The 18,949-nt window shown below is 39.4% G+C and overlaps 1 protein-coding gene across 2 annotated transcripts in view; it reads left to right on the top strand.

Moving 5' to 3' along the window:
• The window catches only part of prdm5 (PR domain containing 5), an 82,945-nt gene that overhangs the window by 32,375 nt on the left and 31,621 nt on the right, over positions 1-18,949 (top strand). For both annotated transcript variants that reach the window (XM_041790772.1, XM_041790771.1), the window contains exon 13: positions 4,576-4,669. In XM_041790772.1, coding sequence (XP_041646706.1) covers positions 4,576-4,669 — 94 coding nt within the window. The remainder of the gene's footprint in view (positions 1-4,575; positions 4,670-18,949) is intronic.

The following is an 18,949-nucleotide window of genomic DNA, read 5'->3' as shown; positions in this document are numbered from 1 at the left end:
CAAGAGTTGCAGAAATTATATATTTTGCATGCGATCCTAAAGCAAAATTCAGGCCCTGCACTGGTTATAGTGGGAGGTGGAATTGGAAATGACAAGCAGGAAATAGAGTTGGTCTCGTTAAGTTTTAGTGATACTGAGTTCTCAGTCTGAGTTCTTATTTATACTATCAATCCTTTTTCTTCTTTGATTGAAAAGAAAACCAAAATCTTGTAAAACCACAAGTGGTTCAGTCAAACAGCTTCTAAGTGGCCGTATGACGTGCAAAACCAAAAGTGCTTGTGTGCTGTGAGTTATCCATGACACCATCTACAGACAGAGATTTATGCTTTCACACAAGCATGATTAAAAACAAACACATCTTCTCTTGATTCCTAAAGCCCTTTTCTTAATCCTTGGTCAGAGTAGTAGAAGCCACTAAGGTTTCCATCATTCCTCTCCAGACCTCCAGCTCGTCTCACGAACCAGGAGTAGCTAGCTGTGTTAATATCTTCACCGTCAAACCTGGCACAGAACGCCGTCCTGACCGTTGCTACCCGTGAAGGCTTGGAAATCAATTCCTGCGTTGATTAGAAATGGCAGTTAGGCCATTAGCTCTGCAGGGTTTCAAAGCTCCAAACAGATCTCGCTGCAGATTATGAGCTCTGAATCTGACAACGTCCGGTGTGGTTATGGATCCAGATTGAAACCAAACAGCTTTTTGGCACACAGAAAAAGAAAACGTCTCAGAGGTTGTCTCTGAACAGTAGGGCTGGAGACTCGGGCATGTTGAACTGTCTTTTTGCTCGCAGGGAGCAGAGGCTGCTGGGAGATCTGGCCTTGATCAAAGCCAGGTTGCTGAGGAGACGACATCTTGCAGGCTGTGTTTACATGTGCAGAGTAACCTTGCTCCTAGGCATACTGATGTTGACATCTTATTTAATGTACACTTTGATAATCTGCAACTGTTTGTCTGAGCAAACCTTGGCCCTGAAATAATCTCAGAAATGTCTCACTGCCATGTTTGCCTTGGATCAGGATCCAACAGTAGCTCTGTTTGATGAAAATCTGAGAGTAAAGGGAGCAAGAGAAGTCATGTAAGATTCAGAATGAGATAAAATATTCTAATGTTAGTAGTTTGAGATAACAACCATTATTCTTTTTTTTCAAATATGTATTTATGAGCTGTTTGTCTTTGAGAACAGTAGATAGAGTTGGAAAAGCAGGAAGAGAGAGAGAGCAGGGAATGGCACACAGGAAAGGAGCCATAGGCAGACCTGGACCGTGGCTGCATGCACTGAGGATAACAGCCTCTATACCAGTACCCCAACCTCCATTCTTTTAACATATATATAATCCGTATTTTTAATAAAGCTGTAGCTAGTAACAATGTATAATTAACACTATATAATAGTAATATTAATTCCCACATTTTAGGAGGGAATAGTTGGTGAAATAAGAATTTCAGCAACCCCACAAATTAACAGAGAAATGTCAAAGCCGGGCTCCACATTTATCTGAAGGTCATGTTCCAACTCCTTTAACAAATCCCGATCATCTGTTGGTATGCAAATGCTGATAGGACATTTCCTAAAACGATCTCGTATTTAGGGAAAACTTTTTCAAGAAGAAACGGAAATATGACGTTTTCGTCTCCATGTGGACAAGGCCTAAATCTCCCAATCGCCTAAATAATCAGGATTGGCATCCTGTTTTTATGCAATATCCCGTTAAGACAGAAAGTACCGGAAGCCACGCCCATATTTCATGCAAAGTATCATGGGGGCTAGATTTAAGGTGGACAACAACTGTTGACACTTTCAGCTTAAAGGTCACCAATATACACAGTTACATAACACCTACTCTCTTTTCTGATAAATACGTTTCCTGCTTCAGCCCATGCATTCTAATCATTTAAAAATATTCAGTGATTTAAGCATAAGTAACTGTTTTCTTATGCTATTATATTAACACAAACAAATATGCTAAAAAATTTACATTTTGAGTAGGGCTGGGAAATAAATTAAAAATTAGATTAAATTGCAATATGGCCTGCTGCAATTTTCCAATCGTAGAAGGTACAGTATTTCTTTAACCTGAAATTTGGGTCTAAATTGCAGTTTTAAAATTTTTTGCAGCGGCAGAGATGCTATGCATGACTTATCATGCAATCATTCAAGTGCCATTTTTTAGAATAGTGCATAAATCATATCCTACCTTCATTTTTTTTAAAACTTTTTCTTATTAAATATGAGAATGACAAAACTCCAAATCATCAGATTCAGATTTTTTCAAAGAATTTTTCAGCCCTTGTTTAGGAATAAAAGAGAGTTAAGGAATAATCGCATTTCATCGCAATATTGTAGAAAAAAATTGCAATTAGATAATTTTTCAAAATCGTTCAGCCCTGATTTTGAGTAAATGTTACTCTTGTGGTGAATGTGTTGTGAATCAGGAATTGGTTTGACTCAAAAATCGATTCTGAATTGAACCGTGCCCCCAGAATCTGAATCAAACTGAATCTTGAGAAAGTTAAAGATTCAAATCTCTAGACAAAATCTCATGATAGAACAGTGATAGGATAGATTGTAATTGTTCTTGTACATGGTGATTTATTCTGACATCGACCAAAATTGTCCGTGTTTTCCCAGGTCTGACTTCTTGTCTCTGTGTGGTATGGCTGGGTATTGTTAAGAACCTCACGATTCAATTCGATTTCGATTCTTTAGGTTGCTATTCGATATCGATTCGATATTGATTTAAATGCTTCAATGTCGATTCAGTAAGAAGTAGAAATACACAAATAATAACTTATTTGTGCATATGGAGTACAAAAGTAAAAATCATGACAGTTCTGTATAAACCTTCAAAAAGTAAAGTGCATGTAAACTTAAATAATATTTCTGTCCTCTTGGAAATTGTGATAAACCTCACATAACATGGCTATGGTTGGTTGTTGTTTGGTTGAGTGCGGCCTCCAACCATACAACGTGAATCACATGCACAGTGACCCCCTCTGGCCAGGAGGTGAATCAATTCAGAGGATTTGCTGAATCGATATTGAATTGGGGGAGGAAATATTGCGATGCATCGATTAATCGATATTTTTACCCACCCCTACTGTGTGGATTGGCTCTTCTGCCATGTGCCATAGTTTAACTGTGAGCTCTAGAAACACGAACATTGACTAGACAGGGTGTAATTATTTGACGACTGTACAATGCTGAAAGAAAACTGCATGCATAGATCCTGTGGGGATTATTGGTTAGATGGAACATGCGGACATCTTAAAAAAATACCAGTATGATTTACTTGATTTAGAGTCTTTGTTTATTTCCCTGGGGTTTAGTGTAATACTGTAGTAGTAAATATAATGTGGTACATATCTGCTGGTTTATCCTTGTGTTACAGTCGATGTTTTCTCCTCAGTGAGGCTGGATTTGTTCTATGAGAGGGCGTGTGACTCAGCATGTATGTGCATGTACTGTATATGTAGTACAAGATCATATCGCCTTTTTTTAGAGCCTGACTGGAAGAATTTACTCCTGCATGAAAATTACAGGTTATCATAGAGACAAGACATCATTTATACATAAAAACTGTGAGGAATTAACCACAACTCCCAATAAATTCCACTTTTATGATTTAATAGGTGATGTTCCCATGTGAATGTGTGAAGGTAGGATTCCTGGGATGTTTTCTCAGCAACAAACTAAATAATGCAGCACAGCTCCATATGTTAGTAAATGTTTGTGCATGGTTCTACGTGAGCGAGCTTGTGAGTGCATGTGTTTGCCACCATGTGAGAGAATGAGAGTGGAAAGAGCCTTTGTAACGAAACACCCGAGGTGTCAGAGGGACACAGTGGGGCGATGGAGGAAAGGATGGGGGCCCGGAGAGGAGGTGTTCCTGTATTGTTGTCCTGCTGTTGAAACTGTCGCTCTGAGTTTGAGCTTTTCATACTCACGATTATTCTGTACAAGCGGCCAGGGGGGAGGAATTCAAGGGAAACTTTTCAACAAGGAGAGAGTGAGAGAGAGGAGGGGGGTGTGGAGGAAAGGTAACACGCTCTTTCCACATGCTCTTCTTCAGTGATGCATGTGCAGACCTTATGAGTCTGCAGAGCTTAGCACTGTGGAGAGCTGGGAGGAAAAGAGGAAGAGGAGGAGGGGATGAATGCATACGTGCACCCTGGCCTTTGGTCCCCCGGGCTTTGGACCCTTGCAAATCTGCATCGTCTGTGTTCTTTGATCCTGCCTTCAGGGCTTCAGCTCAGTAGATCCACTGTCATGCAAACATGTGCATCTCCATTTTCGAGTTTACTACTTAGTTACCCGTGCATTCTTCCTCCACTTAGACAGTGCATTTAAAAATAAGCTCTTAAGGCTTTGTTTAAGTCTAGATTGTTGGGTCACTTTTACAGAAACACAAAAATTAGATTATGTTTGAAGGTTCAGCGTGATGAGTACAAAGCTCTGACATGGATTTCCAGCTATCACGGCAGATCACATTTTACTTTGTAATGTAGGAAGGATGTGGAGGATGAATGTTACAAATGTTGCTCCTAACTTTAACCACATGTCTATGTTTTATCCTCAGACTCACACAGGGGAGAAGGAGAAGATCTGCCCGTACTGCGGACAGAAGTTTGCCAGCAACGGCACGCTGAGGGTCCACATCCGCAGCCACACAGGTCAGTCCCCCCTCCACTGTGAAAAGGTTTGTGAAATCGACCCTCTGTCAGCTGCCGTTAATGTCAGCTGCTTAAGTGAAAGATGTGGAGTATCATGGACACATTTATCATCCAAAATAACCCTAAAGAATCTCAATTTAACATCGAAACCAGTCGAACTCAGTTCAAACTGGAAGTCTTGCTGAAAGAGGGACTTTTTTAAAGGGATATTTTGATATTTTTGAAGATGGTTGTTTAAGGCAGTGGTTCTCAACCTTTTCAGCCCACAACCCCCTACAATAAAGGTGCCAGAGACCGAGGACCCCCACTATACCTGAAGGTGGTTGAACACAGCCATGCACATTCAAGAATAGTCATGTGGAGACAAGGACACCCAAATGTTTTTTTAGTCATTTGTGCCATAGTATATTGCCATCTTAAAAATGTAAATGGCTTTTCTTAAAAACAGAATTAAATTGGGTTAAATTGTCATAAAAAGGGGTGATATGGGAGTTTAAAAGCAGAAATGAGTTAGAAGTGGCAAAAATTTAGCAAAAAAATGGCAAAATGGGACAAAAGGGGCAAAAAAGTGTCAAACATTTGTTGGAATGGGATTTAAAGTGGGAAAAAGTAGTTTAAACTGGGAAAAATTGGTTAACTGAGGTAGAAAAATAAGCAAGAACTGACAGAAATTGGTTAAACTGGTAACAATGGGTATAAGAAAAAGTGAAATGTGGTTAAAATGGGAAAATATGAGCAATAAAGTGATAAGAAAGGGGTTAATAATGGCAATAATCGGTCATCAGAGGCAACAATAGGTGGAGAGAGGCAAGAATTGGTTTAGAAGTGGCAAAAACAGGCAGAAAAAGTGGTTGAAAGGGTTTCAAATTGGTAAAAATGGGTCTAGTGTGGCAAAAATGTGTTAAAATTGGCAAAAATTGGTGGGGAAAAGTGATTAAAATGGGCTAAAGCTTAGCAAAATAGGTGTAAAGTGGCAAAAATGGTCATAAAAGAGGAAAAATTGATTAAAATTTTGCAGAAGTGGCAAATATTAGTAGCAAAATTGGCTGGGAGAAAAGGAGTTTAAAAAATATCCATAATTTTTCAAGGCATCTGGCGACCCCCTCTAAGTGTCTTGCGACCCCCAAGGGGGTCCCGACCCCCAGGTTGAGAACCACTGGTTTAAGGTATAGTCATAATACTAGACTGGTTCCTAAACCTTTCACTACCATGCCAACTGAAATCTTGGTGATGCCTTCATATTCCTTTAGCTGTACTGTAATACTGGTGCTTTATGGCCACTGAGCTAAGTCCTGCACTGAGCAAGCCTGGGTTAGGACACAGTGTAGCTAGCAGAGGTAACTCCAGCTGCAAAGACACGTCATACCTGCGTCCTGGTCCCACCCGTGTGAATCTGAGAGGCTGAAATCCAGAACCAGAGCTTTATGAATGATGAGCATATCAATGATGAAGCTGCTGCTCCACTCTCACCTCCTTAACACCGTGTACTTTCTAAATGAACGTCAAATTTTATCATTATGACACCCCAACCTGATGCAGCCCTTCCTCTCTCCTGCAGTCTTTGCACAAACTCACAGATAGAGCCCTGGATGTTCATTAAACTGCCTTAAACTGGAAAGCTACACATTCCAGTGTGTTTCCTTACCAACAGACTGGTGCAGAGCCCTGGCACAAACTCACACAGACACACAAACACTTCTTGGCCTCAATACTCCATCTCTCACTCACTCTTTCATTTTCTCTTCTACTCTGCCATCTCTTGGCTGTGTCTCTCTTTTCCTCACTCCCTCTGAACTCCTCTCTCATGTGGTCTTCTTATTGTCTTTCTTTTTTAGCGATTGAATCAACACTTCAATTGTTTTCTATCTTCAGGCTGTTCTGCTGGAACAGCATTAAATTGGACTTCTGGTATTTTCATACCTTGGCTGTATTTTTCAATGTTGATGGGCTCTAAATGTCTTTATGAGAAGTTTTGTGTTGATCAGGAAGATTACATCAGCCTGCAATGGCAAAGGAGACTAAGGCTGTATTGTTATCCCTGCTGCCACACGTACCTGATCGAAATCTATCCCCTAAAAGTTCTTGATTGCTATTCTAAAAAACTTTTCACACATGCACCTCACAGCTGGAGACTTTCCTGTGTTGAAAGGGTGGAGAGGGGTCTTTGGACACAAGACATGACTGAAAAAAACAGTCTGATGCTGTGATAAAAAGTCACTTTTATAGCAAAGCTAGATGCAGTTTGACACCATATCAACAAGAGCAAAGAAAAGCATACTGGCCAACAAAACTTAATTTATCAGCATGCATGGAGGTAGTGACAGTCAGCGTCCCTGTCTGCTCCCTAGTGGGGAATTTTCTAGAATATTTTTATGCTAAGTTCACATGGTATGCACCCCAACTTCATCCAGAATATGCATTAAGAAGCTTGCTGAAAAAATCTGAATAAAGCGAAGGGAACCATTTTTTTTTTTTTTTTTTTTCAGATGTATTTTCTTGGTCCATAATCTGAAAAATAAGGCGGGCACTCAGACCTTGCATTCTGAGTTTGACGTGTTTTATTTGCAATCACTCCAAAAAATTGTCACAAATTGTTTGGTTCTGCAAAGAGAGAAAAAGAAAGCTTTAATTCTGTCTCTTATCTGGCTGTGAGTACAAATTTTGGCACACTAGTGGTTATATTTCATGGTTGACTGATGCAAAAAAAGCAATAAAATGAACCCTTTCCAAGACTGTTAATGATGGACAATGGCAGGCCTCCTCGCCCTATGAGACCAGACACTGGCTGTGAGCAGTCTGTTCATCAAGAAAGTGGAGAACTGTTGGCCATATCATCCCACAAACATTGTCTGCAAATCTGTAGAAGACAGCCTATGGTTCCTAAGCGCTGACAGGGTGAGGAAGCAGTTTTCATGGGGTCAAGATGGGTGCAACCCACACACTCAGCTCTGCTGCTCATCCCACAAATGCATGCTCATTACAAATGTGGCACCATTAAAAGGGAAATAAACAGGCTTTCCAGCAGTATAAGACTTATTCCTATGAAGCATTTTTACGACAAAGAAATGACCCATCAAACAAATTTCCTTACTTTTTGTGCTAAGTTTATATCAATTCTTGAAGTAACTACTTGGACATGTCAGTGAAGTACTTCAGGTTGATCAACATTGATTAAGAAAATTTGCCCCATAGGATTGCATTGCAGCCTTTATTGCCGCTTTGTGGCTAACAAATAAAACTGCTTTTGCAGAGCCAAAACTCCCTTTAGAAAGAAAGAAAGAAAAACAGGAATGACTGGATTGTGGAAAACATGTCGTTCAATAAACACTAGTCATTCACGGTGTTCTTTTGTCCAGTCCTGTTCTGTCCTAACCTTGCAAAGCAGATGGATACGCCTGTTTCCATGTTTCTTACTGGGGAATCCATCTAGCAAAGCTTCCATCTGAAAGATTGGCCCCTGTAAGAAAGTGACAGGACCAATCAGGAGTAAGAGGCAGTACTCCCGCTTGGCGGAGTCCTGACGTAAGCAAGCAGCAACAAGCAGCCAGTGCTTATGACGGAAGAGATTAGCGTGGGTGCTGCTTTATTGTAACCTTGCAAAGCTGATGGATACGCCCGTTTCCTTGTTTTTCACTGGCGAATCCATCTTGTAAAGCTCCCATCTGAACCGTTTGGGCCCGGTTAGAAAGTGACAGGACCAATCAGCGATGAGGGGCAGTACTTTCAGGTGCAGCAGAGTCGTGACGTAAACAAGCAGCAGCAAGAGCTGGTGCAGTAATGGCGGAAGAGATTAGCATGGATGCTGCTAAAGTACCAGTTTTATCAGAACTTGACGATATTTCTTGATTAAAAGAAGAACAAAGAACAGCAGTGAGTTGTTTTCTTTTCAAAAACGACAAAAGTTGAGTACTTACATGTCTACAGTCGCCATGTTTTGCGTTACTTCTCTGTAGCTGCGCACGCACAACGCGATAGTGGCTACGTCACGTGTTTTGTTGCTCTGACTGGCCCGTAGAGATGTGACAGAACATTCATCCAGTCACACTCAGAGTTTATTTCAAAGCCTCTGCCTTTCCTCAGACACTTCCTGTTGAAGCTTTCCCAGATGGATGTGTGAAACAAATCCATCTGGCGAGTCAGGTTAGCTATATCGTCAGTTTTATCAGACTTTGACATTTCTTCGTTAAAAGAAGAACAAAGAACAGCATTGAGTTGTTTTCTTTGCGGAAACAATGTTTCTGCCCTTCTCCCGACCGGATTCAGCGACAGTCTAATCTCCATGTGTTTTGTTCCTCTGATTGGCCTGTAAAGATATGACAGAACGTTCATCCAATCACACTCCGAGTTGGTTTTCAAAGGCTCTACCCTTTCCCAAACACTGTAAAACACATGGAAACACATCCATCTGGCGTGCCAGGTTATCTCTGTCCTGTTCTTGTGAGTAATGCAAGTTTTTATCTACCCACTTTAACTCAATTGCTGCAAGAAGGCTCACTGTGGTAAAATGCCCATATTCTTATGCATATTTGCACTAATGAATCTACTTAACTGTCAGATAACTAACTTTACTTAGTCTGTTAACCATTCTCAAATGCTGCAAGCAATTAATCCATGTACTGTAACTCAAATACTGTAAGTAGGCTCCCTGTGGTAGAATGCCTTAATTCTTATGCATATTTACACTAATGAATCTACTTAACTGTTCCAATAACTTAACTTTATCTATTAACCATACACAAATGCTGCAGTTAATTTATCTATTCACTGTAACCCAAATGCTGTCAGAGTGCTCTCTGTGGTAAAATGTCTCACCTCTTCATTGCACTGATCAACTATCCTAAATGATCTTATCTCCCTCCTGTAAATCTGCCCACATCCTTCCATATTTAAACTGTATACTCTCATCATGTCTAGTCAGCATCCTTGCACCCATTGCCCATCTTGCAACCATATTATCAATGCTCACAGGCTTGTACATGCTACAGATAATACTACATTCATATTCATTCATGCATATCTGAATCCTAATTTTAATACTTTTTCCAGATTATTTTAGTTTTTGATTCCTGTACATTGAGAGCAAAGCTAACCAGAGTCACATTCCTTGTAGCGTAAGCATACCTGGCCGATAAAGCTTATTCTGATACTTCTAACTGTTTCAATGCTACATTAGCATTTAATATGGCTCTCTTAATGAGTGAATCAGTTATTTCTATAATGATTTTATATTTAAATCCTGCCATGTTCAGGTTTACATGAGTGGAATCCCTACCTCTGTTGATATTATAAATCAAATGTAGTCCGTCAGTTGCTGACAGGATTGTAGTGTTAAAATGTGTCAGTGTCTATGTGGGTGCATGTTTGCGTTGTGGTGGGACGGTGGTCCCTTTACAAGCCCACCACACTCTGTCAACAGCTCCCTTTGTATATGGGTGTGTGTTTGTGTGTTTGTGTACATGTGTGTCTGTGTGAAGACACAGAGCATGTATACCAGTGTGGGCCGCTCTGATTGTATTTATATAGAATAAACAAAAGAGAGGAATGCTGGGGGAGGGGTGGGAGCCGAGGAGACACCTCAAAGAAAGAAAGGAGTAAAGAAAGAAAAGACCACTCCAAGAAAGCATCCAGCCGGACGACCTCTGACCCTGACTGGCTGTAAATCTGTCCCCTCATTCTATAGGCTGGGCTTTTTTTGTTTGTTGTGTTTTTGTGTGCGAGGGGAAAAAATAAGCTCCCTGGGCGACAATCCTGACAACTTGTTCTCAAACAGTGAGCAGTGATTTGGTGGGTGCACATAGCTCATGTGTAGGTGGTGCGATAAATGTGGAATTTGTAGGCTGAATCATAAAACGCCACTGTTGATGTAAGTAAAACTTTAAAGATGGCTGGTTTGTCTTTCCACAGCCTCTTAAAGACGGCGACCAGCTGAGGTAAAGACCTTTAAATTGACGGCTTCTCTTCAGCGTCGACAGGAAAGCTTGATCTTGTTTGTCTTCCTGCTTCACAGGAAAAAGTCAGCATTGATTATTTACCTGCTAAACACTGAGGACTTTGTCAGGATTCCTCAGAGATTTCCTCCTCGTATCACCTTACCGCCAAACTTTCAGGAGAGTTAGTCAAAATCTGAACAAAGAATTAGGGCTGCAGTAATAGAATCTCTTTGTAATCGAGTACTCTATCGATTCTTCTGTTGTTGTTTTTTTAAAGATATAGTACAAGACAAATGAAAAAATGGGGTGAGTCCCTTAAATGGACTACTTGTATGTAAAAAAATGGTATTTAAAGGTTATCTAAACATAATATCTAAGATAGATCTGATGGCAATTTACATTCAGCAAAGTTAAAAGGAAATGAAGTTAAATAATTCCATGAGATTATACCATGATTGAGGTTTAGGGATCCTCCCCCAGGAAATTTTGGCTGCTAATACTTTCTTGTATTGTGTTTTTTTTTTTTTTAATTTTCATTATCATTAAGGCAAAGAGACACTTAACCATTTCAACATCCTCTACTTCAAGCATGGGTGTAATATTTCACACTCTAGCAAGAAACAAATCTCCATTATCCACACAATAGTCTGATGATGTCTTAAAGCCTGATTTTTACATTCCAGAAATTTGATCTTTTTCTCAAAATGTGTTCACTTGTAATTTTGTCAACCACATTTTTGTTTGATCCACTGTGACTTTGTAACACATTTATCTGGACCTGGGAACAGGTTTTAAGGTAAAGCTGCATCCTTGAATCCATCTGACTGTATGATGATGAACTCTGACCTGTTTGCTCTCTCTGTCTCAGTCACTGTTAGTAGCAATAATGTTTCTATTTGACTAGCATCTAATCATCAAAATATAGAATTATTAAATGCTTTGGGGTGCCAAAGGACTGAAAAAAAAATACACGGTAACAAAGATGTGTGGGCGCTGAATTTTAAATCAGTCATAATTAAACGTATGACGTATGCACACAGAAGAGAGAGAGAGAGAGAGCACCTGAATGAGGCTTGAATCATGAAGCTTGTCTTTCTTCTGTAAACCTTTTGGCTCAATCAGTGAAGTTTATGAAATCCCCTGAAGTCTGCAGACATAAACTGACCGCTGTCTGGTATGGCCGCGGGGTGCAGGCTGCTCGTAGTCTCAGAAATCTGCGTACTTTCACCCGTTAAAGGCTCTTCAATCTCTGTGGAAAACTGTTATTCTTTATTTAACAATTTTCACGATGAAACATCACTACACTGTTGGCATAGTGCTGTATTTGCCATTATTCCACAGCCAGTGGATGCATAACCACACAGCAGGACGAGTGTCTGTCAACATGAATGCGTCATCTTCTTTCTCTTCCCTCATGATTTTCATGCAGCACATCGCAGCGCATGTTTACTGCATGGTACGTTATAATAACGGTGAATAATAAACAGACAACCGTCCGTGTGAAACACGGCACGCCGTGCGACACAGGGTGATGTCTATATGGATACATGACTGATTTAAGCGAAGCCTCGAGGCAGCTAATTTGCCTCGAGGAATTTTTAGAGTCGAGTCACTTGAATTTTCTGAGGAATCATTTCAGCCCTAGTAAAAATAATTTAGAGAGAAAACTTTAAATTGAGGTGGTGATTAATTTAGATATGGAGATGATTTGACATCATTAACTATTAAAACACAAATTTTAGAAAGAGGGGATATGTGAAAGAGCCGTATAGCTAGTGACAAACCCAATGTTGCACTAAATGCTTCATATATAAATGATTAATATTTACCTTATTTATTACTTACTGATATTTACCAAGAGGGTCGGCTTTGATCAGCAAAGTTTACCCAATAGGAATGCATTGCAGCCTTTATTGCCTGTGTTCTAGTCTCAAAGATTTTGGCGACATGAACTTGATACCAGGGTTTAGAATTCTGGTATTTTGACGACTGTGACTTGAGGGTGGAGGGGCTGGTGGGACATGCTCTGTGTTCTCGGCTTGTATTTCAGTTTGATTTTATTTAGTGAGAACATCTTGTCGGGCTCAAACACATGAAGTATGCAGCCACAGAGGCAGGCGTCTTCTCTTTGAGCGGCCTGCATGAGATCACCACGAAATGAGAGCTGTCAAAAAGTTGGATGCGGCCGTCGAAGACGTTGGTGAAGTCGGGAGTCATGATGGATGTTTCTGTCATTTTTTTAAATGATTCTTTTTGGCCCTGTCATGGCGTTAATGTGTGCTCGTCCACATCACAGCGCAGTGAGACGAGATTTTCCCACCATGCGTGCCACGATGTGGCGAATAACCGGAGCGGCTTCATGAGGATTATTTGTGCCAGGGGAAATGTGACAGAACGCAGAGCCTGGCTGTTATACTGACATCATAGGACATGTCATGTTTGGGCACAGTGATCAGCGTGAGCCCATGAGATGTGTTACAGCAAATTGCTGCGGCATTTTAACCCTTACAACATGATTCCAGCAGGCATGGCTCCATGACGTCGTGTCTGTGATGCTGTTTTGTGGTTTTAAACCTCACAGAGAGCATTTAAAAAGTGATGTGTCATGCCTATCACTTAAAATATTAGCTTACTAGAGAAAGCTTTTTTTTCTAGAAGAACCTTCTTAATAGAGCTTAACAGTGGGGTTCAAGAAATAAAACCCTTTCCATTTTCTCCATAGGGGATTGGTTTATTAGCCATCATATGATTACCATCCAAGGATTCATGATGAGTTTCCTGAGTCTGAAACAAAGGTATATGATCTTATATATACCCCCTTTTTAAGAGAAACGTGATTCATTTATAATCTTGTGAATAAGGAGTACACTACCCACAACCCCAGTGTGTTTTAGCAATGTCTTTAATTGGTGGGTCATGGTATTACCATAGAACTGTTTACCTTGGAGCCCAAAACCTTGGAATCATTCAACTATTACAATAACAAATTGGAGGTTTATTATGTGGTGAAATGGGATGTGATATGCTACATAAAATGTCTGTATATTGTCAGAAGAAAGGATATGACACTGATAATTAGCATATATTATTTTTATTTTTAGAAGTTCCACCTGGCCTAAAGACTTGTTAAATATTAGTTTGAGCTCTGAGATGCTTTTCAAAGAGCTGATGAATTATGGTTGTCTTTTTGGTTATTTATATCTCACATTTGGACATTTACTCTAGTTCAGTAACTTAAAAGAGATGCTTTCTTTTTTCCCACTCATTATGAATGCTTTCAGCTAAAGGGGGAGGGGCCTCATATTGGCCTTTCACCCCTTTTGGGTCTTTTTTATTAGTAGCACATTAAAGATCAAATAAAACACCCATGTTTGGACAAGTTTCATGAGATATTGTCTCAACATGTGATCCGTGTGTGTTAGGCTCGTTGATTGTGATGCATATCACAGTAATCGTCATAAAAAGTCTGGGAGAGCATCGGCAGGAAGTGACTAAAGTAAACAAGTAAGCATTCCTCAGTGAATGAACTTACTGAGGAGACATATCACCAGCTCTCTTTCTCTTATGCGTGGTCGAGACGGTAATAATATAGGGAATAAAAGTAAAAGTTTTCATTTAATTTTGGCCATTAAAGCCTGCTTCTGTGTGTGGGAAAAAGATTTTATTGATGTGACTTGCACTGCAGCTTTACTGATGACAGTGTTCTGGTTAATAAAGGTTTTTAAGGAGGATATGTTTTCCAAGTAAGCCTTAAAAGAGCCACAACCGTTCTGTATCACTGCACTATGTTAAACATCGTATATATGAGGGATGCAGCAACACTGTCAGCCCTCAGAGTACCATTTTTTCCTAATGAAGTGCGCTGTTTAACAGAGTCTGTATCACAGGTGTCAAACTCAAGGTCCAGGGGCCAAACCTGGCCCGTGGTACAGTTAAATCCGGCCCGCTGGGTGATCTCATGTTTCTGTTATAACTGACCCATCACTATGAGGTCTGCAGATTTCCTCAATTATAAAAATGTGAACTTATCCTTGATGATTTAAGATATCCTTGTTAAGTCACAAAATCTGAAAATTTAAGGAGTAAAAATATTTAGATAGGAAGTCATGAATGTGGGAAAAGAAATTAATTTGTGTTTTTCACATTTTCAATTTTACTTCCCACAATTAGGACTCAAACTTATGATTTTGACTTTTAATTTCATACTTTGAGAATTTCAACTCATCATTTGGACTTCTCATATAATATTTTGAGCGTTAAGATTCATAATTTTAATTTTTAAGTGATATTTTGACCTTTTTAACCAATTATTTTGTATTTTACCTCATATTTTCAACTCCAAACTTTGACTTCATAATCCCATAGTTTGACCTTTTCCACTCACAATTGAAAATTTTGAATCATATTTAGACTTTTAATCTCATGATTACAATTTTATTTCATATTTTCACCTTTTTCCCCAACGATTTAGACTCTCTGATATATTTGCTATTAAAAAACTTAATTTTTTCAATTTCATGTTTTGAACTTTTTCAACTAATAAATGTACTTTTCTCATATTGTGAGCCTTTAAACTTAACTTTTTAACTTTTTGAATGTCAAAATTGTTTATCATCAGTGCTAAGTTTTTTTTCCCATATTTTATTACTGCTGAAACAAGATTGACAGTTTATGTTAGGCCCTCAGATTAGTCCTGAATCCAGAATCCGGCCCCTGCTGTGATTGAGTTTGACACCCCTATGGAGAAGTCAACACCTTGCTGTGTTATAACATTATGAACATTGAATTACTGATTGTTGTCTGCCACCTGTGCCATAAATGCAGACATGGTAGGAGAGGAAGGAAAAAAGGCCTTTTAAAGTGGAATTCTGTGGTGGGACAATCTGGGTAGAGATTTATTAGCAGTAAATTTATTTAGTACCGTGACAAAACATGAATCAGTCCAGAAAAGGCAAGCATTTTAGCTGTGGTTTAGTCTGTTAATCCTCAGTTGTAGTGGGTAAAAGACAAGAGGTCTCAGTGCTGTGCAGTTGTATACTCAGGTGTGCAAGGAGAAGAGACAGAGCTCTACCAAACTCCATGTAAATCTTTATCCATGACCACTCCAGCACAGACACCCACCGCATGGTAGGGGCTGCACAGACTAGTCAACCAGTCGACTTTACTGCTGTGTGATGACTCTTTTTGCTGAAAGTCGACTAGTCACTCATCACAAGATTAGGAATTTACAATGCCTAATGTGTAGCACTTTTTATTGATTTATCTAAGGTTTGTGACGCTGTAGACTACAGTTTACTAATAAATGTGCTACATCACATTGGCATGTCAACCCCAGCAGCACCATGGTTTGCCAACTAATTTATTTGACTGGCAGTGTGTTCAGATAAATGGATCCGTCTCTTCTTTTCTGGAGGTCAAAAAGGCGTGCCTCAAGATTCAGTTTGATTTTATTCTCTGTCAACAATCTGTGTGATAACTTGTCAAAAAGCCTCATATTATTTTAAGCAGATGACACCATTATTTTGTTTTGTTAATACAATTTGCAGGTCTTTGAGTTTTTAATCTGCTTTAAGTGTTTTTTTAGTCTTCTTGGTCTAAAATACTGATAAAAACAAAACTCATGGCCAAAACAAGTTCAAATACAAGGAGGTTACCAGGGAGCATCCCATCAATTTTAATACACAAGACTGACCTAGTCTCAAACTGTAAACATCTGTGTTGTCTGTGTGATCTGAGCAATACTTGGGTTTTTAGAGGGCAAGAGGGCATTTTGTAGGTGGCCTTAGGTCAAATTTGGTTAAATAAAGGCTAAATTAACATAAAATGACACAAAAAACAACAAGAAGATGGCAGGTAAGGCAGATAAATTGCCACTGTAGAAATCTAGTGACAGTCCATTAGGGTTTGTTTTTTTTGTCTTTTCTATGATATATACCACATTAACTTTTGTTGTTTGCATTCACACCAAAATGTCCATAAACTGCCTGTTGTTAGGAGTATATGGATTATGATTTACTATATATTATATATATGTTAAACTATTGAGTTCTCCTGCTGTAGATTCATTCATGATTTAATCCATGACTAGTTGAAGTTGTGTTGACTTTTATCACACGGGAGTTGATAAGTCATGCCACCTCTACCGTGGAGTGCAGTGGTGAACGAGCGGTTGTGGAGGACTGGGGTTAGGGTTGATTGTTTGTGATCCCAAACGCCTTGCCTACCTTAACTAGGGCTGAATGATTTGCAAAAGTAGTCTAATTCCCCCAATATTGCAATTACAATTTAATATCTGTTTTTTACTACATTCTTCATCTTTTTTTTCAACAAATTCAAACAATACATAATTCTATATTATAACCTAGATTCAGCCAGGAACACTCTCATCATACATTTAACTATTTGTTTTTTGCAAAATGGATATATAGTCTTACTTGGCAGAGAAGAATCTGCTCAAAGAAGCCCCCTGGGTTAGTCAAGCAGCATGCTTCAACTTCCCAGGAAGTGCATCGCTAGAAACCCCCATGTGGATGGATACATTTATGACAGTGAGTATTGAAAACAATGATAATATTTCAGAAGCAGTTAATTCATGTGCAACATGCTACAACATGAGGGTTCAATAAGCTTTAAGCCATAAAAGAGGCGGCTGGGGTGGGGGAGGGGAAGTTTTGCCAGCAGTAGCAGCGTGGTGCATCCGCATGAATGCAAGCAGGGATTAGTGAGCAGTACGTCATATTTAAATACACCGCTGTGTTGAGAGAAAAGAGCTGTGATTGGCTGTGGAAGCTGAGAGGCAACAGTTGGTATCAGCTGGGTTTCAGCTGAGGTCTGAGCTCATGGCTGGGGTGTGACTTCCATGAACTAACACTAAGCTTCATCAGTATGAGACAGAACTAACTACGGCAGAACAATAAAAAATATCTAAATACAATTACTTTTGCTTATATTGCAAATTTGTTATCAATTGCTTTGCTCAAGGGGATTATCATTTTTATGTCGCTTGCTATGATTCAGAAAAACATGCATAAAAAAAGAAAAGAGGAATTTTGTAAACCATTCTGAAAAATACTGACACTTGAATGCTTGAATAATGTGCATAAAACCTCTGCTGCTGTGAAACATTTATGTATTAAAGTTGCAATTTGTAAATTGCAGCAGGCCATATTGCAATTTAATGTAATTTGCATAAATTTCCCAGCCCTGACTCAAACTGATCTGATAGCTAAGAGCAATCCACAGACCACAGTCAGGTTTTATCCAGAGGATGATATCCAACCAGCCATAACTCAGCATCTTCTTACTTTCTGGACATTTGGAGTAAAACATCAAACTTTGTGACTGTGGATGATGAATGATGCAGATGTGTGAGCTCTGCGCGACATTTGTGTTCAACATCAAGAATTTTAACATCATTTTGAAATATTTGTGTCATAATACAAACAGCCATGCCAGAAAACTTCAGCGTGAATTGTCAGACTTTGAATTTCAAATCACTTTCAAACATAAACGCGAGGAGGGCCGCAGTTCCTTTGTGTTCGTTTGGATTTCACTGCGAGACAACAGTTTATAAAAACCAAACACATCACATTCAGAGTTTTCCTTTCAGTAAATAGAGAGATAGAAAAACATTTGAAGCAGCTTGTTCTGACGTCTCCTCCTGGCTCTGGACAGAGGATGTTTATTGTCCGGGTGTCGTTTGTTATAATAATTATACACAGCCATATTTAGACGTTTCAAAGAGCTGCACCGTGCAACATGAACTGATCTCACGACACAGCAACTGCCCTCAGATGGACATCTGGTACAACTCTGGAATCATTGAACCTATTTACGTCCACACGATTTGTTTGTTGTCACCATTGTCGTGGTTACGATCTCGTACATAAAATCAGCCTGTAGTAAGAGATTGTTTGTCTCCCGGATGAATTGTTCCTCACTTATGCAGCTTAAACTCACTGTGGATGCTGGTTTTTAACCAGTGATTCCATTGTTTCTTTAAACACAGGCCCTGTTGTCTAAATATCGAGGGGTCAGAATGACCAAATGGTTCAAAAGTTTGATAAATTGCTCCACCAGATTGGCTCAGCTGACAGCTGTGAAACAGACTCTAATGGCTGCAGTGTAATCTTTTAAAGATCAAAGCCTGCGATTGGACGTGCTTGTTTTTGCCAACAATAGGCTCGAATTATAAATGCACTGTTCTTTAAGTGTCCAGCAACAGTAAGGAAATCATCTACACAGTTTCACAATCTTCTAAAGGATGCAACAGTTATTTAACCAGAACCAGCTGTTTTATTACTTCTATTTGACTCCATTGGCCAGAGCAAAAATTTTACCTCACAGATCA

Source organism: Cheilinus undulatus, linkage group 7 (assembly GCF_018320785.1).
Source record: "Cheilinus undulatus linkage group 7, ASM1832078v1, whole genome shotgun sequence".
In the NCBI taxonomy this organism is placed as follows: Eukaryota; Metazoa; Chordata; class Actinopteri; order Labriformes; family Labridae; genus Cheilinus; species Cheilinus undulatus.
Note: the sequence above shows the minus strand (reverse complement) of the source record. Positions and strands in the feature narration are given on the sequence as shown.